Source organism: Neoarius graeffei, chromosome 7 (genome assembly GCF_027579695.1).
Source record: "Neoarius graeffei isolate fNeoGra1 chromosome 7, fNeoGra1.pri, whole genome shotgun sequence".
Taxonomy (NCBI): domain Eukaryota; kingdom Metazoa; phylum Chordata; class Actinopteri; order Siluriformes; family Ariidae; genus Neoarius; species Neoarius graeffei.
Genome location: NC_083575.1, coordinates 23,493,280 through 23,515,000, shown reverse-complemented (window position 1 = coordinate 23,515,000; position 21,721 = coordinate 23,493,280). Strand labels below are relative to the sequence as shown.

At 41.1% G+C, this 21,721-nt stretch overlaps 1 protein-coding gene across 6 annotated transcripts in view; it reads left to right on the top strand.

Moving 5' to 3' along the window:
• The window catches only part of dst (dystonin), a 340,713-nt gene that overhangs the window by 316,557 nt on the left and 2,435 nt on the right, over positions 1–21,721 (top strand). For 5 of the 6 annotated variants that reach the window (XM_060925409.1, XM_060925412.1, XM_060925414.1 and 2 more), the window contains 13 exons: positions 32–160; positions 677–820; positions 4,889–5,077; positions 5,204–5,333; positions 5,417–5,580; positions 5,668–5,830; positions 5,978–6,132; positions 6,753–6,827; positions 7,266–7,283; positions 9,507–9,624; positions 14,489–14,679; positions 16,701–16,811; positions 19,776–19,899. In XM_060925409.1, coding sequence (XP_060781392.1) covers positions 32–160; positions 677–820; positions 4,889–5,077; positions 5,204–5,333; positions 5,417–5,580; positions 5,668–5,830; positions 5,978–6,132; positions 6,753–6,827; positions 7,266–7,283; positions 9,507–9,624; positions 14,489–14,679; positions 16,701–16,811; positions 19,776–19,899 — 1,711 coding nt within the window. The remainder of the gene's footprint in view (positions 1–31; positions 161–676; positions 821–4,888; positions 5,078–5,203; positions 5,334–5,416; positions 5,581–5,667; positions 5,831–5,977; positions 6,133–6,752; positions 6,828–7,265; positions 7,284–9,506; positions 9,625–14,488; positions 14,680–16,700; positions 16,812–19,775; positions 19,900–21,721) is intronic. The other variant, XM_060925410.1, reaches the window with a different exon arrangement.

Sequence of the window (21,721 nt, the reverse complement as noted above, 5' to 3'; positions counted from 1 at the left end):
AATCAACGTCATGTATTATGTGTTTTTTCAGGCAGAGGAGTTTCACTCAACTGTTCATATCCTGCTAGAGTGGCTGGCTGAAGCAGAACAGAGCCTCCGTTTCCACGGGTCTCTGCCTGAGGATGAGGAAGCCCTGCGTGGCCTGATTGAACAACACAAAGCAAGTGTCTTTTGCAGCGCAAGGCCCACATACACATTATTGCTTCATAGTTATCAAACACCGATCTACTCTGAAAAAAGAAAAAAAAAATTACACAAATAGCGGTGCACTGTAAATAAAATTCTGTATTTATGCTTTCAGTGCAGACATGCTCCAGAGTGATCGTTTCTTGTGGTCTTTTTTCATTAACTCTTCTTAAAGTGTAGTTTGAAATTGTTAAGCCTTTAAGTCTTACGTTGCTATCTGCTGACCCATCGGTGTAGCCAGTAGAGTAACATAAACCATACATGGCCTCGCAAGCTGAATTAGAGCTGGCCAAAACAGGACTCAACCTCTAATAGCACATATCCCTTGAGCATGATCTCATATCTGAACCAGGAATAATTTGTTCCACATAGTTTTCACCAGACATTATTCACACACATAGAAGGTGGGTGGATGGGAAACTTCTCACTGGAACATCCGCGTAAATTCTTTTTGTTTTGTCCTTGGTGTTGTCATTTGACTACCAAGCAGGAATTCATGAAGAAGCTGGAAGAAAAGAGTGTGGCTCTGAGCAAAGCCATCAGCATGGGTGAAGCCATCTTAGCTATCTGCCATCCAGACTCTATCACCACTGTGAAACACTGGAACACCATCATTAAAGCCCGCTTCGAGGAGGTCAGCGTCATTCTGCTCAACTAACATCTCACACTCCTGTTCATGCACAGTTTCCTGAAGTATTTTGCAATTCAGCTTAATGATGCTTGAATATACGGTAGAGTTTTACATTTTCACACTTACAGCATATATGTGGCAGATCACAGAATCCAGGGACACATGTCTGCCCGGGGGCATTTTGAGTTATTGACAGATTCAGAAAGTACAGTTTCTAAGCTTTCCAATGATGCCTTCCATGTGGAGATCTGACAATATTTGAAGAATGTGTGGCCTTTTGAAAGTGTATACTTCTTAAAACAGAAAAGGGAGAAAATCGCCCTCAAAGTTTTCCATCTCAGCTACTCTGGGTGCAGGGCGGGCACATAATGCTGCTCATCTGCATGACATTAAGGAAAGCCCTACCCCCTACGAGCTAGCATGATGCTACTTTCGTGTAAACAAAGATCACCACGTCAGTTTTCCTTCCATGCAAAGTATGCCCAACACAATTATGAAGTACAAAAATAAGTCCTAAAGTATACTTTAACGTTTTGTGGTTGAAAAATTACTCACACCGTAAGAAAGAAAGATAGCACGATGATGACACAACTAACACAATGCTAGTTTCATGTAAAGCCTCGGTCACAACCGGCCGTACCGTGCTCCTACGGCCGGTCTACACGCAAAAAACGCAAGAAACACACGGAGAGCACGCATGAAACGCACGAGAGCGCGCGTGTGATGTGCTGATTTTCGAGCCGCAGACCGGCCGCAGAGGTTCTTTGTCATGTCAAACAAACTGTACAGGCGCTTACGGTTTTTTCAGGTTGCAAGACAAACTTACGGCCAACGCGCGTCTTTCTCCATGAACAAAAAAAAAAACACAGCGATTTGGGAAACGCCAAAAATCACACGGCCAAAAAATCATACGTCCGGTTGTGACCTAGGCTTAACCAAACCACAACACTCTCCGTTACATGCAAAAATAACCACACAGCCTTAGATTAATAAACTCACCCCATCAGAAAGAGAAACGGCGCCTTGCACACACCAATGCCTCCGATGGAATGTAATCCTAGAACGGTCCGTGTATCATCCGATCATTCAAGTATTCCATTCAATCTGGAAAACGAGGTTGCGGGGGGTTTTTTTGGCTAGAAATGGTTATCTCCAATGTAAATACCGTGTTTCAGCTCCTCTGCGCTCTGTTTAGCTTGCTCATTCCATAGTGAAATCACACGCCTGTATGCAGCTAAGTAGCCATGCGCTCAACTCGGATCATACAGCTGATTCGCGAAAAAAAACCCAAAAGACTTAAATCATCATGTGAATGGCCCATATGGTAATTTACCCACACCCCCCAGCAGGCTACAGTCCTGACAAAAACGAGACAATTTGCAACAAAAAATGTATGCTTTTCCAACAAAACAATCTATTATCTGAAATACTGATTGCATTCTTCAAGATCTCAACTTGCACATTATGGAAAAAAACAAAAATCACAAATTTCGAAAAAAAAAAGCTTCTTTTGCGATTATCTCAGATTCTTTTCGGCCGACATGTGTCCCTGGATTCGGTGAGGGGTCACATATGTGGTATAAACGCCGCAGGTTTTAGTCCCTGATTATGTGGAATACAAATGAACTACACGGCTACGTTTTAATGTTTCAAAGACTGGAAAATGAAGTCGATGTACTGTTATATTACAAAACGGAAAGTGGGTGTATCGAAGAAAAAACAACAACAAAATAAAACAAGGCAGAAATCGTGGGAAAATAATTCGAAAGAAAAAGACCAACACCAGGAAGTCAAGAGTTTTGCAGTGACCTTTTTGGTCTGGATCTGATTTTATGAAGCTCGTGTATGACTTCACAGAAACTGATAGGTTAGGAGTGATGTGTGTGGGTTTTGAAAAAGGGGGTTGGACAGAAAAACAAGCTCTTACAGAAGGTATATGGTATATTTAACGGTTATTCCACAAAATCGAGTCGTACACGAGCTGATAGTCAATGAGGCACGTAGCACCGAGCTGGTTATAAGCCATGTATGACGAGGTTGAGCGGAATAACTGTTTTATTTTATCCACATTCACTGGATTTTGAGAAACAGATCATTTTTATTTTTTGCAGATTGAATCAATAAAAAAATTATACAAAACGTCCAACAAAATCATTTCCGCTTAGAATGTAAAGAAACCGGCGAAATGACAGTAGCAATTTGTGAGAAATGCTATAATAATAATAATTCTTATTATTATTGAGGGGAAATATATATATATATATATAATTTTTTTCTTTCTTTTCTAAATTATATTTTGATATTTTTCATGTTAACATCCATCAATTAATTCATCCATTTTTGACATATGTGATAAGGAACACCTATGAAACCTAGCACACTGAATGTGTATATGCTAAATTGGCCCCTTTGTCGTTAGTGTAAGCACACTTTTTGCACGTACAGTTGTGGTCAGAAGTTTACATACAGTGACGTGAATGTCATGGCAATATTTGGGCTTTCAGTCATTTCTTTGAACTGTTCTTTTTCTGTGGCAGAATGATTGTACAGCATACATCTTTAATTTAAAAAAAAACACACTAGAATTTGGTGCACAAGTTTTAATTTTCTTTGGATTTCTTAGGGTCAAAATTATACATACAGCACACCTAATATTTGGGTAAAATGTCTCTTTGCAAGATTCACAAGATTCACCTTGACCAAACATTTTTGTTTACCATGAACAAGCTTCTGGCAGAATTCTGGTTGGATATTTCACTATTCTTCATGGTAGAATTGGTAGAGTTCACTTAAATTTGTTTTTTTCCTTGGCATGGACTCGACTTATAAGTACGGTCCATATATTTTCAATAGGGTTGAAGTCAGGACTTGTTTAAAGCTTAATGTTAGACTGCTTTATCCTCCACAACCAGCTCTGATGCGTGTTTGGGTTAATTGTCCTGTTGCAAGTCCCAAGTCGTGTTCAACTTTCTGATGGTTTATGCTGAAGAATTCTGAGGTAGTCCTCCTCCTTCATTATTCCATCCACTTTGTGCAATGAACCAGTTCCACTGGCAGCAAAACAGCCCCAGAGCATGATGATCCTACCACCACCAGCAGTTGGTACAGTGTCCCTCTGTACATGGTGGTCATTGTGGCCAAACAACTCAATCTTTGTCTCATCTGACCATACAGCTTTCCTCCAGAAGGCTTTTCTTTGTCCGTGTGGTCAGCTTCAAACTTTAGTTAAGCTTGAAGGTGTCAATTTTGGAGCAGGGGGTTATTTCTTGGATAGCAGCCTCTTAGTCCATGGTGATCTGAACTGTAGACAGTGATCCATCAGCTTACAGTTCATGGCAGGGCTGTGCCATGGTGGTTCCGAGGTTGTTCCTGACCGTCCAAACCAATTTCCTTTCAGCTGAGGGTGACAGTTTGGGTTTTCTTGAAGCAAAGTGGTTTGGCAAAGTGACTACACCTCACAATAACTTGGATACAATTTTTTGAACTGAGCTTGGATTTTGCAGTTGTTCAGAAATGGCTCCAAGAGACATTCCGGAGTTGTGTACATCTGCGATCCTCATTCTCAGATCTGCACTGAGCTCCTTGGACTTTCCCATTTTACTGTGTGTTGGTCAATCCAATGACTGCTGCAAACAAACCCTTTTTATGAAGGCACAGAGAAGCTACCAGCTGTAGTCAATCATGATCACTAACAGGAAGTTAAGAGACCCCGGCCTTGGCAAGATAAGAGACCTTTTGGAAGTTTCAGCACCTCTGAATTAATAATCTAAGTGAGCGTATGTAAAATTTTCACCCTGTATGTATAATTTTGACCCTGTGTTGATTTCAGGAAACGAAAAGAAAATTTAAACTTGTGCACCAAATTCTAGTGTGTTGTTTTTTTTTTAAATTAAAGCTGTATGCTGTACAATCATTCTGCCACAGAAAAATAACAGTTCAAAGAAATGACCGAAAGCCCAAATATTGCCATGACATTCATATCCAAGATGACATTCACGTCACTGTATGTAAATTTCTGACCACAACTGTATCTGTATGCTATTATAAACATCTCTTATTTGTGTTGCTCAGGTCACAGCATGGGCACGGCAGCATCAGCAGAGGTTATCTAGTGCACTGAACGAGCTTATGGCCACTCAAGAGCTCCTGGAGAATCTGCTGAACTGGTTACAGTGGGCAGAAACCACACTCACTGAGAAAGACAAGGAGGCCCTGCCTCAGGAGATTGAGGAGATCAAAGCTCTCATCACTGAGCATCAGGTACCAGTAACATGCACCAAAACACTTCATACCCAACACTGTTCTTCAGTTCCCTCTACTGTAAGAAAGATGTTGACTGGGGTTTTTTTTTAGTTTGAAGCCTTAAGATTTGATTTTGTGATTCAGACCTTCATGGAAGAGATGACCAGAAAGCAACCAGATGTGGACAAAGTCACTAAAACTCATAAAAGGAAAGCCACAGCTGATCCACCGGTTCAGTCTCAGATTCCAGTGCTGGAAAAAGGAAGAACAGGCCGTAGGTTTTAAATCCTTAAACTATGTTTATGTTGTGTTTCGCACAAAATACAAACCTTATGTCTGAACCTCTGTGATAATTAGGAAAGAGATCCCAGGCCCAGTCCATGTATCCAGCGACAGTCCAGGCTCCAATAGAGACTAAGAACCCCAGAGTGAACCTGTTGGTCAGTAAATGGCAGCAGGTTTGGCTTTTGGCCCTGGATAGGAGAAGAAAACTGAACGATGCACTGGACCGACTAGAGGAGGTTAGTTAGAACCACAAACTTTAGCAACTATGCTAAAGTCTAAGTGTGTCAAATATGATTTTAACCCCCTCTCCTACATCTCTTCAGCTGAAAGAGTTCGCCAACTTTGACTTCGACGTCTGGAGGAAGCGCTACATGCGATGGATGAACCACAAGAAATCACGAGTCATGGATTTCTTTCGTCGCATGGATAAGGATCAGGATGGTAAAGTCACAAGGCAGGAGTTTATCGACGGAATTCTTTCTTCAAGTGAGTAAAGTTTCATTCACTAGTTTTGTAGCAGAACGGTCCCGTTCGCTTTTGGCATTCGCCCCCGTTCAATATTAGCGACAGTTCTGGCTCAATTATTCCTTTAAAATAGATCAGTTTAATAATTTCCTTCTCCGGTCCTGACAGAGTTTCCCACCAGTCGACTGGAGATGAGTGCTGTAGCAGACATCTTTGATCGTGATGGTGACGGCTACATTGACTACTACGAGTTTGTTGCTGCTCTTCACCCAAACAAAGATGCCTACAAACCACTGACTGATGCTGATAAGATAGAAGACGAGGTATGCTTGTAGTTTTTCTTGTAAGAATTACACTACCGTTCAAAAGTTTGGGGTCACTTTGAAATGTCCTTATTTTTGAAAGAAAAGCACTGTTCTTTTCAATGAAGATCACTTTAAACTAATCAGAAATCCACTCTATACATTGCTAATGTGCTAAATGACTATTCTAGCTGCAAATGTCTGGTTTTTGGTGCAATATCTCCATAGGTGTACAGAGGCCCATTTCCAGCAACTCTCACTCCAGTGTTCTAATGGTACAATGTGTTTGCTCATTGCCTCAGAAGGCTAATGGATGATTAGAAAACCCTTGTACAATCATGTTAGCACAGCTGAAAACAGTTGAGCTCTTTAGAGAAGCTATAAAACTGACCTTCCTTTGAGCAGATTGAGTTTCTGGAGCATCACATTTGTGGGGTCGATTAAATGCTCAAAATGGCCAGAAAAAATGTCTCGGCTATATTTTCTATTCGTTTTACAACTTATGGTGGTAAATAAAAGTGTGACTTTTCATGGAAAACACAAAATTGTCTGGGTGACCCCAAACTTTTGAACGGTAGTGTATATTTCCAGCATTAAAAAAAAAAAAATTCTAATACATTGACTCTATTTATATTTTTAAGGTAACGCGTCAAGTGGCAAAGTGCAAATGTCCTAAACGGTTCCAAGTGGAGCAAATTGGTGCGAACAAATACCGGGTAAGAAACTGACCATATTACCATCGCCATGCCTCGTACAGAGTCCTTTGCACACGTGAAGCCAATGCAAACTTTAAACCAAAGCAAATATAGCCCATGTCTAGTCCTGTGGTGAAAAGCGTGTTTCAAAGGAAGTGTAAAATTGTGGAAAATTGGAAGTGTGCCACTGGCTTTTGTCCAGCTACTTCTTGAGACAGACTTCCCCCTTATAGCTTTTGCCAGAAGTAATGACTTCATAGCATTCTCATGTGACGTTAAATGTTTGACTTTTTAATGAAAGGGCAAGGGGGCTGCCAGGACACGTTTAACCCCTTCCTGTATGAATCCTTGTACTGTTTTCATTTGACAGTTGATAAATGCTCCTCTGAGGAGAATGCACCGTACTTGTTCAGACAATGTTTTCTAATATTTGTCTTTTTATTTTTCTCTGCTGTTCAGTTCTACCTTGGAAACCAGGTACATATACACACAGTGCTTCCTTAACATTGTGCCTTTTTTGGTTTCACCAATTTCCTTTCCAATACTTTACAAGATTTGCACCAAGTCACTATTGACCTCAGAAGCCGATAAGCAAACAAAAACGTTCAGAATGCTGCGTCTCAACACGAGCTTTGTTCTTCTCCGATTGTCGCAAATTCCATTGGAATATTCCAGTGGTGTGTAAAAGCATGTTCAGGTGGAGCAGGGAGAGAGGGAAACTGAGAGACTGCGAAAGGGTTTTACTCCGAATGACACCAAAAATGGTGTGGATTACTATAGAGTAAAAAGGCTAAAAATATTCATCGTGGTTCTCGGGTATAGAACATTACTTTTAGCGATCAGCGTCAGATTAATGCCAGCACGAGCAAACTGTTTTAAAACAGAGGTCAGAACAAAGTGGGAGTGCTCCATCTCAGATCCCAATTTATGTAGGAAGAAAAGGAATGTTCGTCCTTTTTAGGAAGTTTTGACATCTTGTGAAATTTTACGATCTCGCCTATCTGCTTTTGAGTCAGGGTGCATTTCTAACAACCTTTTTTTCTCCCCCTCAGTATTTAACTTGATTTGTATTCATCTTCTGAGAGCTTTGAAGCTTAACATAACATCGGGGCTTGCCTTATATTGCCTTCCTTAATGATTAAACCTCCATCTCAAAGGACCTTAACCCAAGCTAAAACAATAACTAATACTTAAGTTATTTTTCTCTCTCTCTCTCTCTCTCTTTTTTTCTTCAATGAAGTCTTTGAAAGATTGAAAAAGCTGTCGTTTCGGGAATATAAATCACACTGAAATCATGGGCTACATGCTTTCTCAAGGTCATGCTTTGTGAAAATACCCAGTAACTCATAGCTGATTATCTGGCAAAGTGTTGGGGGACTGGGGAATTCATGCAAACCTCATTTTTTCCTTTGCTTGTGTTCAAGCCTTTTTTGCTGTCATGTGCACCACTTTGTTCAGTTTTGCTGTTCCATATCAACTGAAACAATTCTTTTGACAGTTTGGTCTGGTTCACTGCTTACATGATCCGTTAATCGCCGATGAGAGTATAACAAACAGGGACAATCAAAATCTAAACTCCCAACTGCACGTTGCTGTTTTGGAAAGCTGTATCCTGGTAAATGGTCATTTTTAAGCCGTTTGTTGTGCCTTCTTTTTACTTCTTATCTGATCATGCTTCAAACCCCATCTTCTCCCCACAATCACCAAATTCACCAGTGGCATTGAATCATTCCGGTTGTCACATTGAGAGAGCGGAGGCCAAAACGAGGCTCAGCAAGAGGGTCATCACTGTGTGGGAGTGTGTTGATTATGTGGAGTGTTAGAGAGTGGAGTCCAGCCATCTTTCCATATTGTTTTTATTGTGTCATTGGAGTTTAGCCACATTGGTTCTGCATCAACGCCAACACACATTCTCTATTAGTATGGTGGTTTCTAGAAAGTGCAACCTTTGTATGTATTGTTGATTTGTGGAAAGATTTCTGTTGGGTTATGATCAGTTTAATTTTGTTTTGGAACAGAAAGCATGAAGCCATAACTTAGTGTGTCTTGTGAACTGCACCATGGCCATATCCAACTGGCAAACGTCATTTTGCTGATTTTGTCGGATAATCAGTCGAGATCTACTTGCCCTTCATCCACTTCAATGCCAAAAATAACTTTTCAGTATGTGGAGTTGCTGTTCTGGAGAACTCGCAGCACTGCAGCACACTCTAGTGGTCGTCAGATTGATGCTCATATTAGAAACAAAACACGACCGATTAACTTTCTAGTTGGATTATCACATCCCGGGGACACGTTTTAAACACACTCGGACTCCTTAAGCGTAAATCACTATCACTTAAATGACAACTACACAGCAACAAAGGACAAGGTTTGAACCAGTTGGATTGACCATTCATTTGTACGTTCTTTGGAATGAAACTGATGTTGTGTTTATGTCCAAAATTGTTTTCTCAGCTGGGAAACAAGTGCAAACAGGACACGTATCGAAATCCAAAACCGAGCACATCGGATTAATGTTGTGATCACTACATCTTCATTAATCTTTACAGAAATAACCCTTGCTAAAAGAAGAGCTCAGGAATATGTCACTGCAGTGTCCGGTTTGTGCTGTTTCCCAGTCTGTGGATTTATGTCAGTGCTGTGTGACTTTCACACTGTGACTCAGTATTGACTCGCTGCTCTCTGTTCCCTGCTCAGTTTGGAGACTCGCAGCAGCTCAGGCTGGTGCGGATCCTGCGCAGCACTGTTATGGTGCGGGTGGGAGGAGGCTGGATGGCGCTCGACGAATTCCTAGTTAAGAACGACCCATGTAGAGGTAAAGGAGGCCTGTGTTTCATTTTGCTTGTTAAAAATGTGCCTTGAAGTGGCAGAGAAGTAACATTCATAGGACTTGGTAGTATACAGTGGTGCTTGAAAGTCTGTGAACCCTTTAGAATTTTCTATATTTCTGTATAAATAGGACCTAAAACATCAGATTTTCACACAAGTCCTAAAAGTAGATAAAGAGAACTCAGTTAAACGAATGAGACAAAAATATTATACTTGGTCATTTATTTATTGAGGAAAATGATCCAATATTACATATCTGTGAGTGGCAAAAGTATGTGAACCTTTGCTTTCAGTATCTGGTGTGACCCCCTTGTGCAGCAATAACTGCAACTAAACGTTTCCAGTAACTGTTGATCAGTCCTGCACACCGGCTTGGAGGAATTTTAGCCCATTCCTCCGTACAGAACAGCTTCAACTCTGGGATGTTGGTGGGTTTCCTCACATGAACTGCTCGCTTCAGGTCCTTCCACAACATTTTGATTGGATTAAGGTCAGGACTTCGAGTTGGCCATTCCAAAACATTAACTTTATTCTTCTTTAACCATTCTTTGGTAGAACGACTTGTGTTCTTAGGGTTGCTGTCTTGCTGCATGACCCACCTTCTCTTGAGATTCAGTTCATGGACAAATGTCCTGACATTTTCCTTTAGAATTCGCTGGTATAATTCAGAATTCATTGTTCCATCAATGATGGCAAGCCGTCCTGGCACAGATGCAGCAAAACAGACCCAAACCATGATACTACCACCACCATGTTTCACAGATGGGATAAGGTTCTTATGCTGGAATGCAGTGTTTTCCTTTCTCCAAACATAATGCTTCTCATTTAAAACAAAAAGTTCTATTTTGGTCTCATCCGTCCACAAAACATTTTTCCAATAGCCTTCTGGCTTGTCCACGTGATCTTTAGCAAACTGCAGACGAGCAGCAATGTTCTTTTTGGAGAGCAGTGGCTTTCTCCTTGCAACCCTGCCATGCACACCTTTGTTGTTCAGCATTGTCCTGATGGTGGACTCATGAACATTAGCCAATGTGAGAGAGGCCTTCAGTTGCTTAGAAGTTACCCTGGGGTCCTTTGTGACCTCGCCGACTATTACACGCCTTGCTCTTGGAGTGATCTTTGTTGGTTGACCACTCCTGGGGAGGGTAACAATGGTCTTGGATTTCCTCCATTTGTACACAAGCTGTCTGACTGTGGATTGGTGGAGTCCAAACTCTTTAGAGATGGTTTTGTAACCTTTTCCAGCCTGATGAGCATCAACAACGCTTTTTCTGAGGTCCTCAGAAATCTCCTTTGTTCGTGCCATGATACACTTCCACAAACGTGTGTTGTGAAGATCAGACTTTGATAGATCCCTGTTCTTTAAATAAAACAGGGTGCCCACTCACACCTGATTGTCAACCCATTGATGGAAAACACCCGACTCTAATTTCACCTTCAAATTAACTGCTAATCCTAGAGGTTCACATACTTTTGCCACTCACAGATATGTAATATTGGATCATTTTCCTCAATAAATAAATGACCAAGTATCATATTTTTGTCTCATTTGTTTAACTGGGTTCTCTTTATCTACTTTTAGGACTTGTGTGAAAATCTGATGATGTTTCGGTCATATTTATGCAGAAATGTAGAAAATTCTAAAGGGTCCACAAACTTTCAAGCACCACTGTATTTGCTGTACATCATTAGATTCCTTATACTGGATTTCTATTTTTATTCTTAATTCTGCCATTAATGTGTATTATCTTCTTCACAAAACAGTTTGAACATATACACATGTACTCAAAGGCATCTATAATGTTTATAACCAGGTTTTTTGGTCAGACAACCCTGTGGCTGAGTCTTCTGCCTCTGTGTTCTGATTGGCTGTGTATGAGGTTCTGAAAGCTTGCTGTCATTTTCCTACAAAGCAGCTCTCTCAGTATTCTTCTCTCTGTCTCTGTGTACTGTTTTCCTGCTGAATATACGCACTGTTTTCTTTGTGCTAAGAACCAAACTATCATTTCTTCTAGTTCATCACCACGGGAGTAAAATGTTGCGCTCGGAATCAAACTCGTCCATTACTCAGTCTCCTATAGGTTGGCAACTCTCACACTTTCTCTCCTTGCTCCATCCTAGTGGTATGTGTGCAAACCCATGTGACTGTGTGTGTGTGTGTGTGTGCACCTGAGTGTTCCTGCTGGAGTGATGGTATTCTCATTAACATTAATCCCACGCTATTCCCTGAGACTTCTCTTGCATGCACTTGTTTGTTGCACTGCGTTTCTAGGCTGCTTTCCTGGCCACCTCTGTTGTTTCTCCATACAAACACTTTGTGTTCTCAGCTCTTTCAATGCAGTCTGCTTGACAATCTTACTTTCCTCTTTGCTCTAAATTGGGCTTGAATTTCTGTTTATGAACACTACGATAAAATGAATACAGTTAAAGACGGTTAGTGTCAATTCGGGATGCATTGATGCCTTTTTTTTTTTTCAGACTAAGTACATGTTTTTTCTCATCAATACCATTATTGATACTTCATGAATTAGCCAAATTCGTATTAAGCAATCTGAGGCATCATGGAACATTTGATTTAGTTCCACTTTTCTTGGCTGATGGAATGTTTTACGTGCAAGATGTTGTATGTACGCTTGGCTTACGTCATATAGTATCATGTGGTATCAGGTATCAGTCAGTGCGTTTACATGCACATAGAGAAAATCGAATTTCTGCCGTAGCTCGACTGAAATCGACATTCTAAATGCCATGGAAACACCTTAGCTCGGCTGAAATCGAACCGAACTGGATTTCTCGTAATCGAGCTACGCGACCTAGACTATGCGATTGTAGCCGAGCTACTTAGTGCATGTAAACCCTATCGAGCTACGTAGTTGAGCTACTTACTTCAGCACTGCCCCTTCCTGAAGTGACAAGTGACGAGACCACAAGCGGGAAACACAACAGCCTCGGTTGGCATGACAACAGTAGTAGAAACGTGCACTTCTGGAGCAATGAGGAGATAGAGTTCATGCTCATTCAGCTTAAGGAGTTGAATATATAATATATCTCGATGTTGCTGTCCTCGTCGTCGTTCTTCTTGTGAACACGGAACTGATAACTCTTGAATAGCTCTTCTTCATGACGACAACCGGAAGTGTACCAACACGATGGGGCGTGTAGCGCCACCTGTGGCTCGGGTGCACAATGTACCTCACACAATAGCTCGATTTCCTTGTGTGCATGTAGGATTGGATTTCTCTGGCACCCCTGCTGGGACCCTCAGCTCGATTACCGACAGTAGCTCGATTTGGATGTGCATGTAAACGCACTGAGTATCAGAGCTTTTTATCCCCCGCTAGCCGAAAGGCCCGAAGGGGGATTATGTCATGGCAATTTCCGTCCGTCCGTCCGTCCATCCCAGAAAGGGTGCTCACCTTCTGAAATCAACTCCTCTCACAATTTTTGGAGGAAGTTCACAAAACTTGGCCGGATTCTTTGTTATATGTCGGTAACACACGTTATAATTTTGTTAAATTGGGTCACATTTTACCAGAGTCACACCCATTGATTAACAAAATTATACTTTGACAATTTCATGAGTGTGTTTTCCTTCTGGAATCGACTCCTCTCACAATTTTTGGAGGAATTTCACGAAACTTGGCAAAAGGCCTTGTTATATGTCGGTAGTACGCATATTGTTATTTCGTACAATTCGGTCACATTTTACCAGCGTTACAGCCCTTGATTTACAACCTCGTACTTTCACAATTTCATGAAGGTGTGTTCGCCTTCTGACATCAACTCCTCTCACAATTTTTGGACGAATTTCTCGAAGCTTGGCAAAAAGCCTTGTTATATGACGGTAATACGCATATTGCGATTTTAATTTTGTTTGTGAAAATTTTCCCAGAGTTTTGAGCCTTGATTAAATAACTTGTACTTTGACAATTTCATGCGGATGTACGTTCTTCTGAAATCAACTCCTCTCACAATTTGTGGAGGAATTTCACCAAACTTGCCAAAAGGCTTTGTTATATGACAGTTATATCGTACGCAGATTGAAATTTCGTTTAATTTGGGGAAATTTTACCAGAGTTATGCCCTCGATTATTAACAAACTTGTACTTTGGCAATTTCATCAAGGTGTAATTGCTTTCTGAAATCAACTTGCATCACAATTTTTATCCCCCGCTGGCCGAAAGACCCGAAGCGGGATTATGTCGTGGTGATGTTCGTCCGTCCCGGGAAGGGTACTCACTTTCTGAAATCAACTCCTCTCACAATTTTTGGAGGAATTTCACAAAACTTGACAGGATTCTTTGTTATATGTCAGTAATACGCATATTGCAATTTCGTTCAATTCAGTCGCATTTTACTAGAGGCCATAAGGCCTAGTTGCCAGCGGGGGCTGTTGTGCTCTCGGAGCACTCTCGTGTTTTAAAGTAAATGAGCATATTTATACTCAATATCAGTATCGGTATTGATGCATCCCTTGTGTTATTTTACCTTGTGACCAGCCTGCTTTAAAACCATATTGTTAATAGAAGGACATGGGGAGAGTCCGTCTCCTGTCATCAACATGGTCATTAGATTGCACCCATGTAGAATACCGATATTTGTGTGATGTGAAGCCGCATGCCAACTGCTCATATTAAACTGCTCACTCACCAGATTCATCATATCATTGCCCGTCATTAGAACACATTATCTTCAAATGAAGCTTTCATTTGGATCCATTTATGATTGTACTATAGTCCCTTGTACTATAGTCTAATGACATTTTTTACTGTACAGTCCATTCCACTCCATATGAGCAGTGTGTGCTCCTGCTAGCACATGACTCATTACTCTATGTGCACTCTTCTTAGCTAAAGGTAGGACCAATGTGGAGCTGCGAGAGAAGTTCATACTTCCGGAAGGGACCACTCAAGTGATGGCCAGCTTCCGCTACAGAGGTCGAAGGTCACGGCCGTCCTCAAGGGGTGCCTCCCCGAACAGGTCGAACTCCAGCCACAGTTGTCCTGCACAGCCCATCCCTACTGCGACTAGTACACCGAAGGTGGGAGCACTTTGTTCTTTGTTCCTTTCACACCAAGCGGAACTAACGGTGCTTATGGTGTTTTTATGTATCTCTCACAGACACCCTTAATTACCCTAACAGTTTTATAAACTGTTCAGCTCATATGGCCATTTTGTTCTTTCTGCAACGGTTCACCAGTTTATCACTTTTGACTAAATACGTTTATCCTTGACTTGCAAGTGACGCCAAAGCAAAACAGAAACCCGGATGTCGGCCATGTTGGTGGAGATACAAATGTGGGGTCAAGCGACATTCCATACAAAACACAGTCATGTGTTTTTTAGCAACTCTCTTTGTTTTTCCACTGCTTTAAGTGTTCTTTTAGCTGTGCCAGATCTTTGTGCTGTGTATGGTCGTGGTCACAACAGTACTCATGACTGTGGCACGTTTCGATTTTTTAGAATTCCGTCCGTGATTCGGAAAGAGGGCGAGGAAACTCTGAGGCTTAGTACAGAGAGGAGACGAGGGGATCAGGACACTTCGTCCAGTGACCATTTTGTCCAATAATTAAGACATTTCGTCCCAAGCCTTTTTCATACGCACCATCAATTATTTTATATTTCAGGTATTCTGGTGTTTGCGAACGAAGCCCCTGTGAGAGCGCTGCTCCGCGCCTGAAGATTTAATATGATCCAGCCGGAAACATAGACATGCAAGCGAGCAGCCTGCAATGACAAGGGAGTTAACTCATCCCAGGGTCAGCAAGTGGCACGGGCTGACGTGGTTACCCCTCTGATGCCCCTTTTCCACCAAAGCAGTTCCAGGGCTGGTTCGGGGCCAGTGCTTAGTTTGGAACCGGGTTTTCTGTTTCCACTGACAAAGAACTGGCTCTGGGGCCAGAGAAACTGGTTCCAGGCTAGCACCAGCTCTTTGCTGGGCCAGAGGAAAGAACCGCTTACGTCAGCGGGGGGGTGGGGTGGAGTTGTTAAGACCAACAACAATAACAAGACCGCGAAAAATCGCCATTTTTAAGCGACGAGAAGCGACAGCTGTACAAACGCGAAGTCATCCATTATTGTTGTTGCTGCTGCTGCTTCTTCCGTGTTGTTTTTGCTTCGATATTCGCGCCAAGGTTTATGCAAACGTAGCGACGTAACTGACGTATGCAGCGACGTAATGACGTGGCTTCCCTTAGCACCGTGAGCTATGGAAAAGCAAACTGGTTCTCAGCTGGCTCGCAAGTTGAACGAGTTGTGAACCAGCACCAGCACTGGCCCCGAACCAGCCCTGGAACTGATTTGGTGGAAAAGGGGTATTAGTACTCTCTTTAATGTTGAAGCATACGTACTATGGCACTCATTTGCTTTAGAAAAATGTGTTTTGCTTCGGTCAAATTCCATTGAGAATTCCTCCTTTTTTCGAACAAACTAGTACCTGAAATATAAAATAATTAATTAAAAGGCTTTGGAAGAAATGTCTTAACTATTGGACGAAATGACCTGTATTCGTACTCAATAGTCAGTAGAAGCGTCTTATCTTCAGAAAAGTCTGACTTTTTTAAATAATATGGATCAGAACCACACACATCTATCGAATCGTCGCTCGAGCGTTCAAATCGTGGTAATACTGAGAAAATTCAGCATTGCTTACAGACGCTTTCAGCGGCCGCCATCTTAGTTGCTTTGTATATCCACCATCATGGCAGACGTAGCACGTTTTGATCACGTGGTTGCAAGTCATCTATTTTTTTTTTATTTTTTATTAGCAAATAATTCTGTTATTATCAGAAGCACATTCCTGAAAGACGTCCTCCAGAGTTTGTCAAATTCTTGGACTAATAGCAGAGATACAGGCTAGATATTTTGGCCCGATCTACTTTAATTCTGTTTGCAGCCTGGAAAATCAGATCACATGGTGCCAGGAATGTTTTTGCACCCCCAACACCTATTAAACACATCATTTCAACAATTTTTATTTTATTTTTTTTTTTATGCCGATCCCATCTATTTTAATCCGCTTGTTGTATATTTCTGTATTTGACCCAGCATTGTTCCTCACAGACTCTCCAACATTTAACCCGCAATTATGATAAACCCTGGCTGACAAACAGCAAATCAGCTACTCCCTTAAAGTCATCCGACTCTTTTGAGAGCCAGGGGTCATCCAACGAGGTATAGTGATTTAACAGGAGTGACAAAACCTTAATACTGATCTAACAATTGTCACTAACTTGCTATCAGTTTCTTGCTGTTTAACATAACACATTCTTTGTGGTTTCAGTCCAGTCTCGCTCCTAGGCTTGCATTCAGATTATTTTTTTTTTTTTTGCCACTGTTGTCTCCGTGTTTTGAATTTAACAGTGAACTTGTTCTGTAATGTGGTAGATGTTATGTTCAGAAACGTGTGGGGATTTTTTTTTTTTGGAGTACTGGAATGGGGTCCTATCTCTTAATATCTTTTCTTCTTTCAGCTGGGCTGTGGTCTCACCTTAACCTACTAAAAGGAAAATTATTAATTTTATACTGCAGCACTAATTCTCTATAACTTAACTTCAAGTGAGCAAAAAAAAAGCTGTTGAGGAAATAACTGTTTATAGCTGTTATAACAAGTGATAACAGGAACGAATTTAATTCATGGCCTTTCCACATCATTATACGCAACTATAAACAGTTAAAAAGCACAACTTGTTTCTTAATTTAAAAAAAAAAAGCCAACTCGCTGTGGTATAAGGGTAATAAAGCACTTCAGGGCATGCTCTTACTGGAAAATAATCCACTTCAGGGAGATAACAGTAACAATGCGTCGTCTCAGGCCGTATCACACCACCACAGTGTGGATTATTTTCCTATAACAGCATGCTATTTCTTGCGTAACTCCTTTAAGACTCGCATGCCCTGTCATGTCTGTGTTTGATATTTAAGACATTGCATTACTGTGCTTCCTGTGGAGGAGCAGGGTTTTTTTTTCCACATTGAAATATTCCAGTACTGTATATGACATGATAATAATGATGCAGCTGTTGTAATATGCTGCCATTTCTGTCACTTTCCATATCATTTCCCACTGTTTTTAATCTCTGATTGAAAACCAGTTATTCAAAATAACATTTTGTGTTCATTACAGTACAAGAGGCTTCCAGCCAAGCAACACCTTCAGGGTCTAGGCCGAGCTTTAACCCTTTGATGCAAAACATATATGCACACCCCTTCTAATGCACAACATGGGTCAAAAATGACCCGCATTCATTTTCCAGGTTATTTCATGCTGACTGAGTTTTTCTTTGCTCTATCTTTTGAAATCAATTTATTTTATGATTGAATATTCCAAGTATTCTTTAAATATCTTGTTTTTAATTACCACAAATCATTAATTTAATTTTTTCTTTCCTACTTTATGAACAAAAATACTTTTTATATACTCAACAAAAATAAAAACTTTACACTCGTTTCAAAGTCAATAATTTGAACATTTTGGAAAATAGGTTTGAAATAACGATTGTATTCAATTATCTTGTCATTAAAGATGCTATAGCATACAGATCATGTTTGTCATGGAATCGGTTCCACCGGAAATGCGACGACAATGTCCATGATCAAAAACTGTGAGTCACAACTTAATGAAATCATGTCAATATCGGGTGTGTCCTCCATGGGCGTTCACAACTGCAATACAACGTCTCCTCATGGATTGGATGATGCGTCTGAACACAGCTTGGGGAATGCGCCGCCATATTTGTACCAACATGGCACCAAGCTCCTGCAAGTTCTGTGGAGGGTTCCTTACGGTCGGCTGTGGTGCCAGTTTGATGGAGACGTGTCTGGAGATTATGGATGGTCTGTCGACTGCATCCCATAACCCTCGCAACGTCAGTGACGGATGTTCCCGTATTCAGCATGCCAATGGCACGTTCACGCTGAATGTTTGACAGTCGTGGCATTGCAAATTAACGAATAATTAACCATAAAACCTTTCTTTTCTGAGATGACACTCTACTCTGCTACCGTGAGATCAATTGCACGTGTATCAATAGGTCACGTCACTTGTGTCACGTGGAAACGTGATTTTAGCGTGCAGTGCTCTCGCACGTGCTACGTAGGCCCGACCAGTAGAATGAATGTGTGACGTAATGCCCTTGACAATGCATTTAACCATAATCACAACAAGAACTCTTTCAAGAAAAGTTTCTAAACACTATTTGAAAAATAATGAGTGTCAAGTTTTTATTTTTGCTGAGTATATTACTACACATGGGTCATCCAAGTGTGATTTTAAAATTAAATGTCTTAATACTATAATAATAATTTGTTTCAAGTAATTACTTTAGCAGTGAATGGGGCCAGTTATTTATTTATTTATTAACTATGTAGTTAGCTAAGCCAACTACAATAAAATTAGCTAACTAAAGTAGAATATGTCAACAGCTCGGTAGCTAATAGTAATTACTTGTAACTTTCTGACAAGTAATCTACTCACTCTCAAGGTAACCGAAACATAATCCATTTTTTTCTAAGGTAATGTTAGAACAATTGAAAAACATTACTTCCATGTATTAGATGGGCAAAGGGCGCTGTGCTGAGCTGTGAAATGTCTGACACAAGCACAATTCACAGTTCCCACCAAACGCTGGAGTAAATGCATGCGGGTCGGTTCTGACCCATGTGTGTAAACTTGATGTAGAATTACAAAAGCTGTGCTTGTTCATAACTTAAGAAAGGAAAAATAAAAATGATGATTTGTGCTAAACAAAAACAAGATATTTACTGCATATTTGGAAAAGTAAATGAATTTATTTCAAAAGTATATCATAGAAACACTCAGCCATACATGAAATAACCTGGAAAATGAATGCAGGTCGTTTTGGACCCATGTTGTGCATTAGAAGGGTAGTGATACAAAAAGGGTTTTTATTCAAAAAGTAAGAAAGGAAAACATAAAATAAGGATGTATGATGATCAAAAACAAGTTAATTGAAGAATACCTTGAACACTGAATGATGGAATTAATTTATTGCAAAGATACAGAAGATTAAAAACTCAGCCGGGTCACTTTTGACCCATGTTGTGCATCAAAGGGTTAAAATCCTCCCTTGTGATAATTTCTGATCTGTCCTGAAGAAACGTTTTTGCTTTGCACAGAGTACACCCATCCAAGGCAGCAAGCTCCGGTTGCCTGGCTATTTGTCAGGAAAAGGTTTCCAGTCTGGAGAGGAGGGAACCCTGATAAACACTGCTATTCTGAAAGCTAGAAGTCAGGCCGCTGGTGAGTGAAAGAATCAGCTTTTATGAACTTATCAGACGTAAATCCTTCTTTCTGATTCGTTTAGTCGCCCTGACTTCCAAATTCGACACATGCTCATTATGCTTGGCTCAAAACCTTACAGAGCATAAATAGCGCTATACAATATTGTAGGTATAAATCTATCACACAGTGTTATAAGTTGCTCTTACACTCACTTTATTAGGAACACCTACTCAGCCAATCACGTGGCCCCAGCGCAGCGAATACAATCACACAGAAACAGATAAAGAGCTTTAGCTAATGTTCACATCAAACATCAGAACGAGGAAAAAATGTGATTTCTTTGACTTTGCATCGTTGTTGGTATCAGGTGGGCTGGTTTGAGTGTTTCAGAAACTCGTGCGATCGTCACACACAACAGTCTCAAGTTTATACGCAACGGTGCGAGAAACAAAACCATCCTGTGAGCGGAGGTTCTGCAAGCTGAAACACTTTGTTGACGAGAGAGGTCAGAGGAGAACGACCAGACCTGTCTGAGCTGACGAAAGGCGATACTAAGTCAAATAGCCACTCTTTACAACCATAGTGAGCAGAAAAGCATCTCAGAATGCACAACGTAATCAAACCTCGAGGCGGTTGGGCTACAACAGCAGAGCAGAAGACCACACGGAGTTCCACTCCTGTCGGCCAAGAACAGGAATCTGGTGCTATCAAGGTTTGATGTTTTATGGACGTTGAGATGCTTTTCTGCTCACCATGGTTGTAAAGAGTGATTATGAGTTACTATCCTTCCTGGCAGCTCGAAACAATCTGGCCATTTTCCTCGGACTTCTTATCAACAAAGCGTTTCCACCTACAGAACTGTCGCTCGGTCAGTGGGTTTTTTTTTTAGCACCATCCTGTGTTAACTCTAGAGACTGTTGTGGGTGAAAATCTCAGGATTATGAAATACTCAAGTCAGCCTTTCTGGTAATAACGTCACAGAGACACAGTTCTTCTTCTTTATTCTGATGTTTTACGTGAACATTAACTGAAGCTCTTGACCTGTATCTGTCTGATTGCGCCGCTGCCACATGATCGGACGATTAGATAACGGATTGGACAGGTGTTCCTAATAAAGTGGACAATGAGCGTTAGGGCCTCTGCATGCTCTTGCGACAAGGTTTTCGCAGATGGCTTTTCGCAGACAGTTGTAATTTATTGTTGAGCGGGGAGTAATAGGCGTGCGCGATGTTATTCACCGCCACAACGCAAGGGGGCGCGAAATCGCTAGGAGTAGTTGGTGGGTGTGGTTAGTGGAGTGTTTATCCTCCGGTTACTTATAATGACTAGAATTGGAGTCGTATAGATGTACGTACTTCCTCGATCAACCGCTCTTCGTGCTGCTCCATCTTCGCTCGTGTTTTTAAAAATGCCGGTCGTGAAAACAAACCAAACCGGGAAAGTAGGGAAGCGGAAGTGCATGTACAGCGGATGTAGAGTGGACCAATCAGAGCCCTCTTGTCTGCGACACTGTCTGCGAGGCTTCTGCGGTGGTCACAGTTTTTGGGAGGTGCGCGCAGAGCGTCTGCGAAGGTGGGGGGGCTACGCAGACGCCATCTGCGACGCCGTCTGCGAGGACTGGGTTGTCAGCATAAATTGGCCTTTAGGGTGCATCAGTTGCCCTCTAAAAATGAAAAGTTCCTCCGATCATGATGCATTTTTGTTTTTATGTTCCTTTTGGTAAGAAAACACACTGGGTGAACTATTTTGACAAAATTCAAAAGTTTAATGGTGGCACCAGGAGCTCAAAGTTATGGAAAAAGCTGCTATTTTATGACTTTTATGACAAAATTTCGATCAC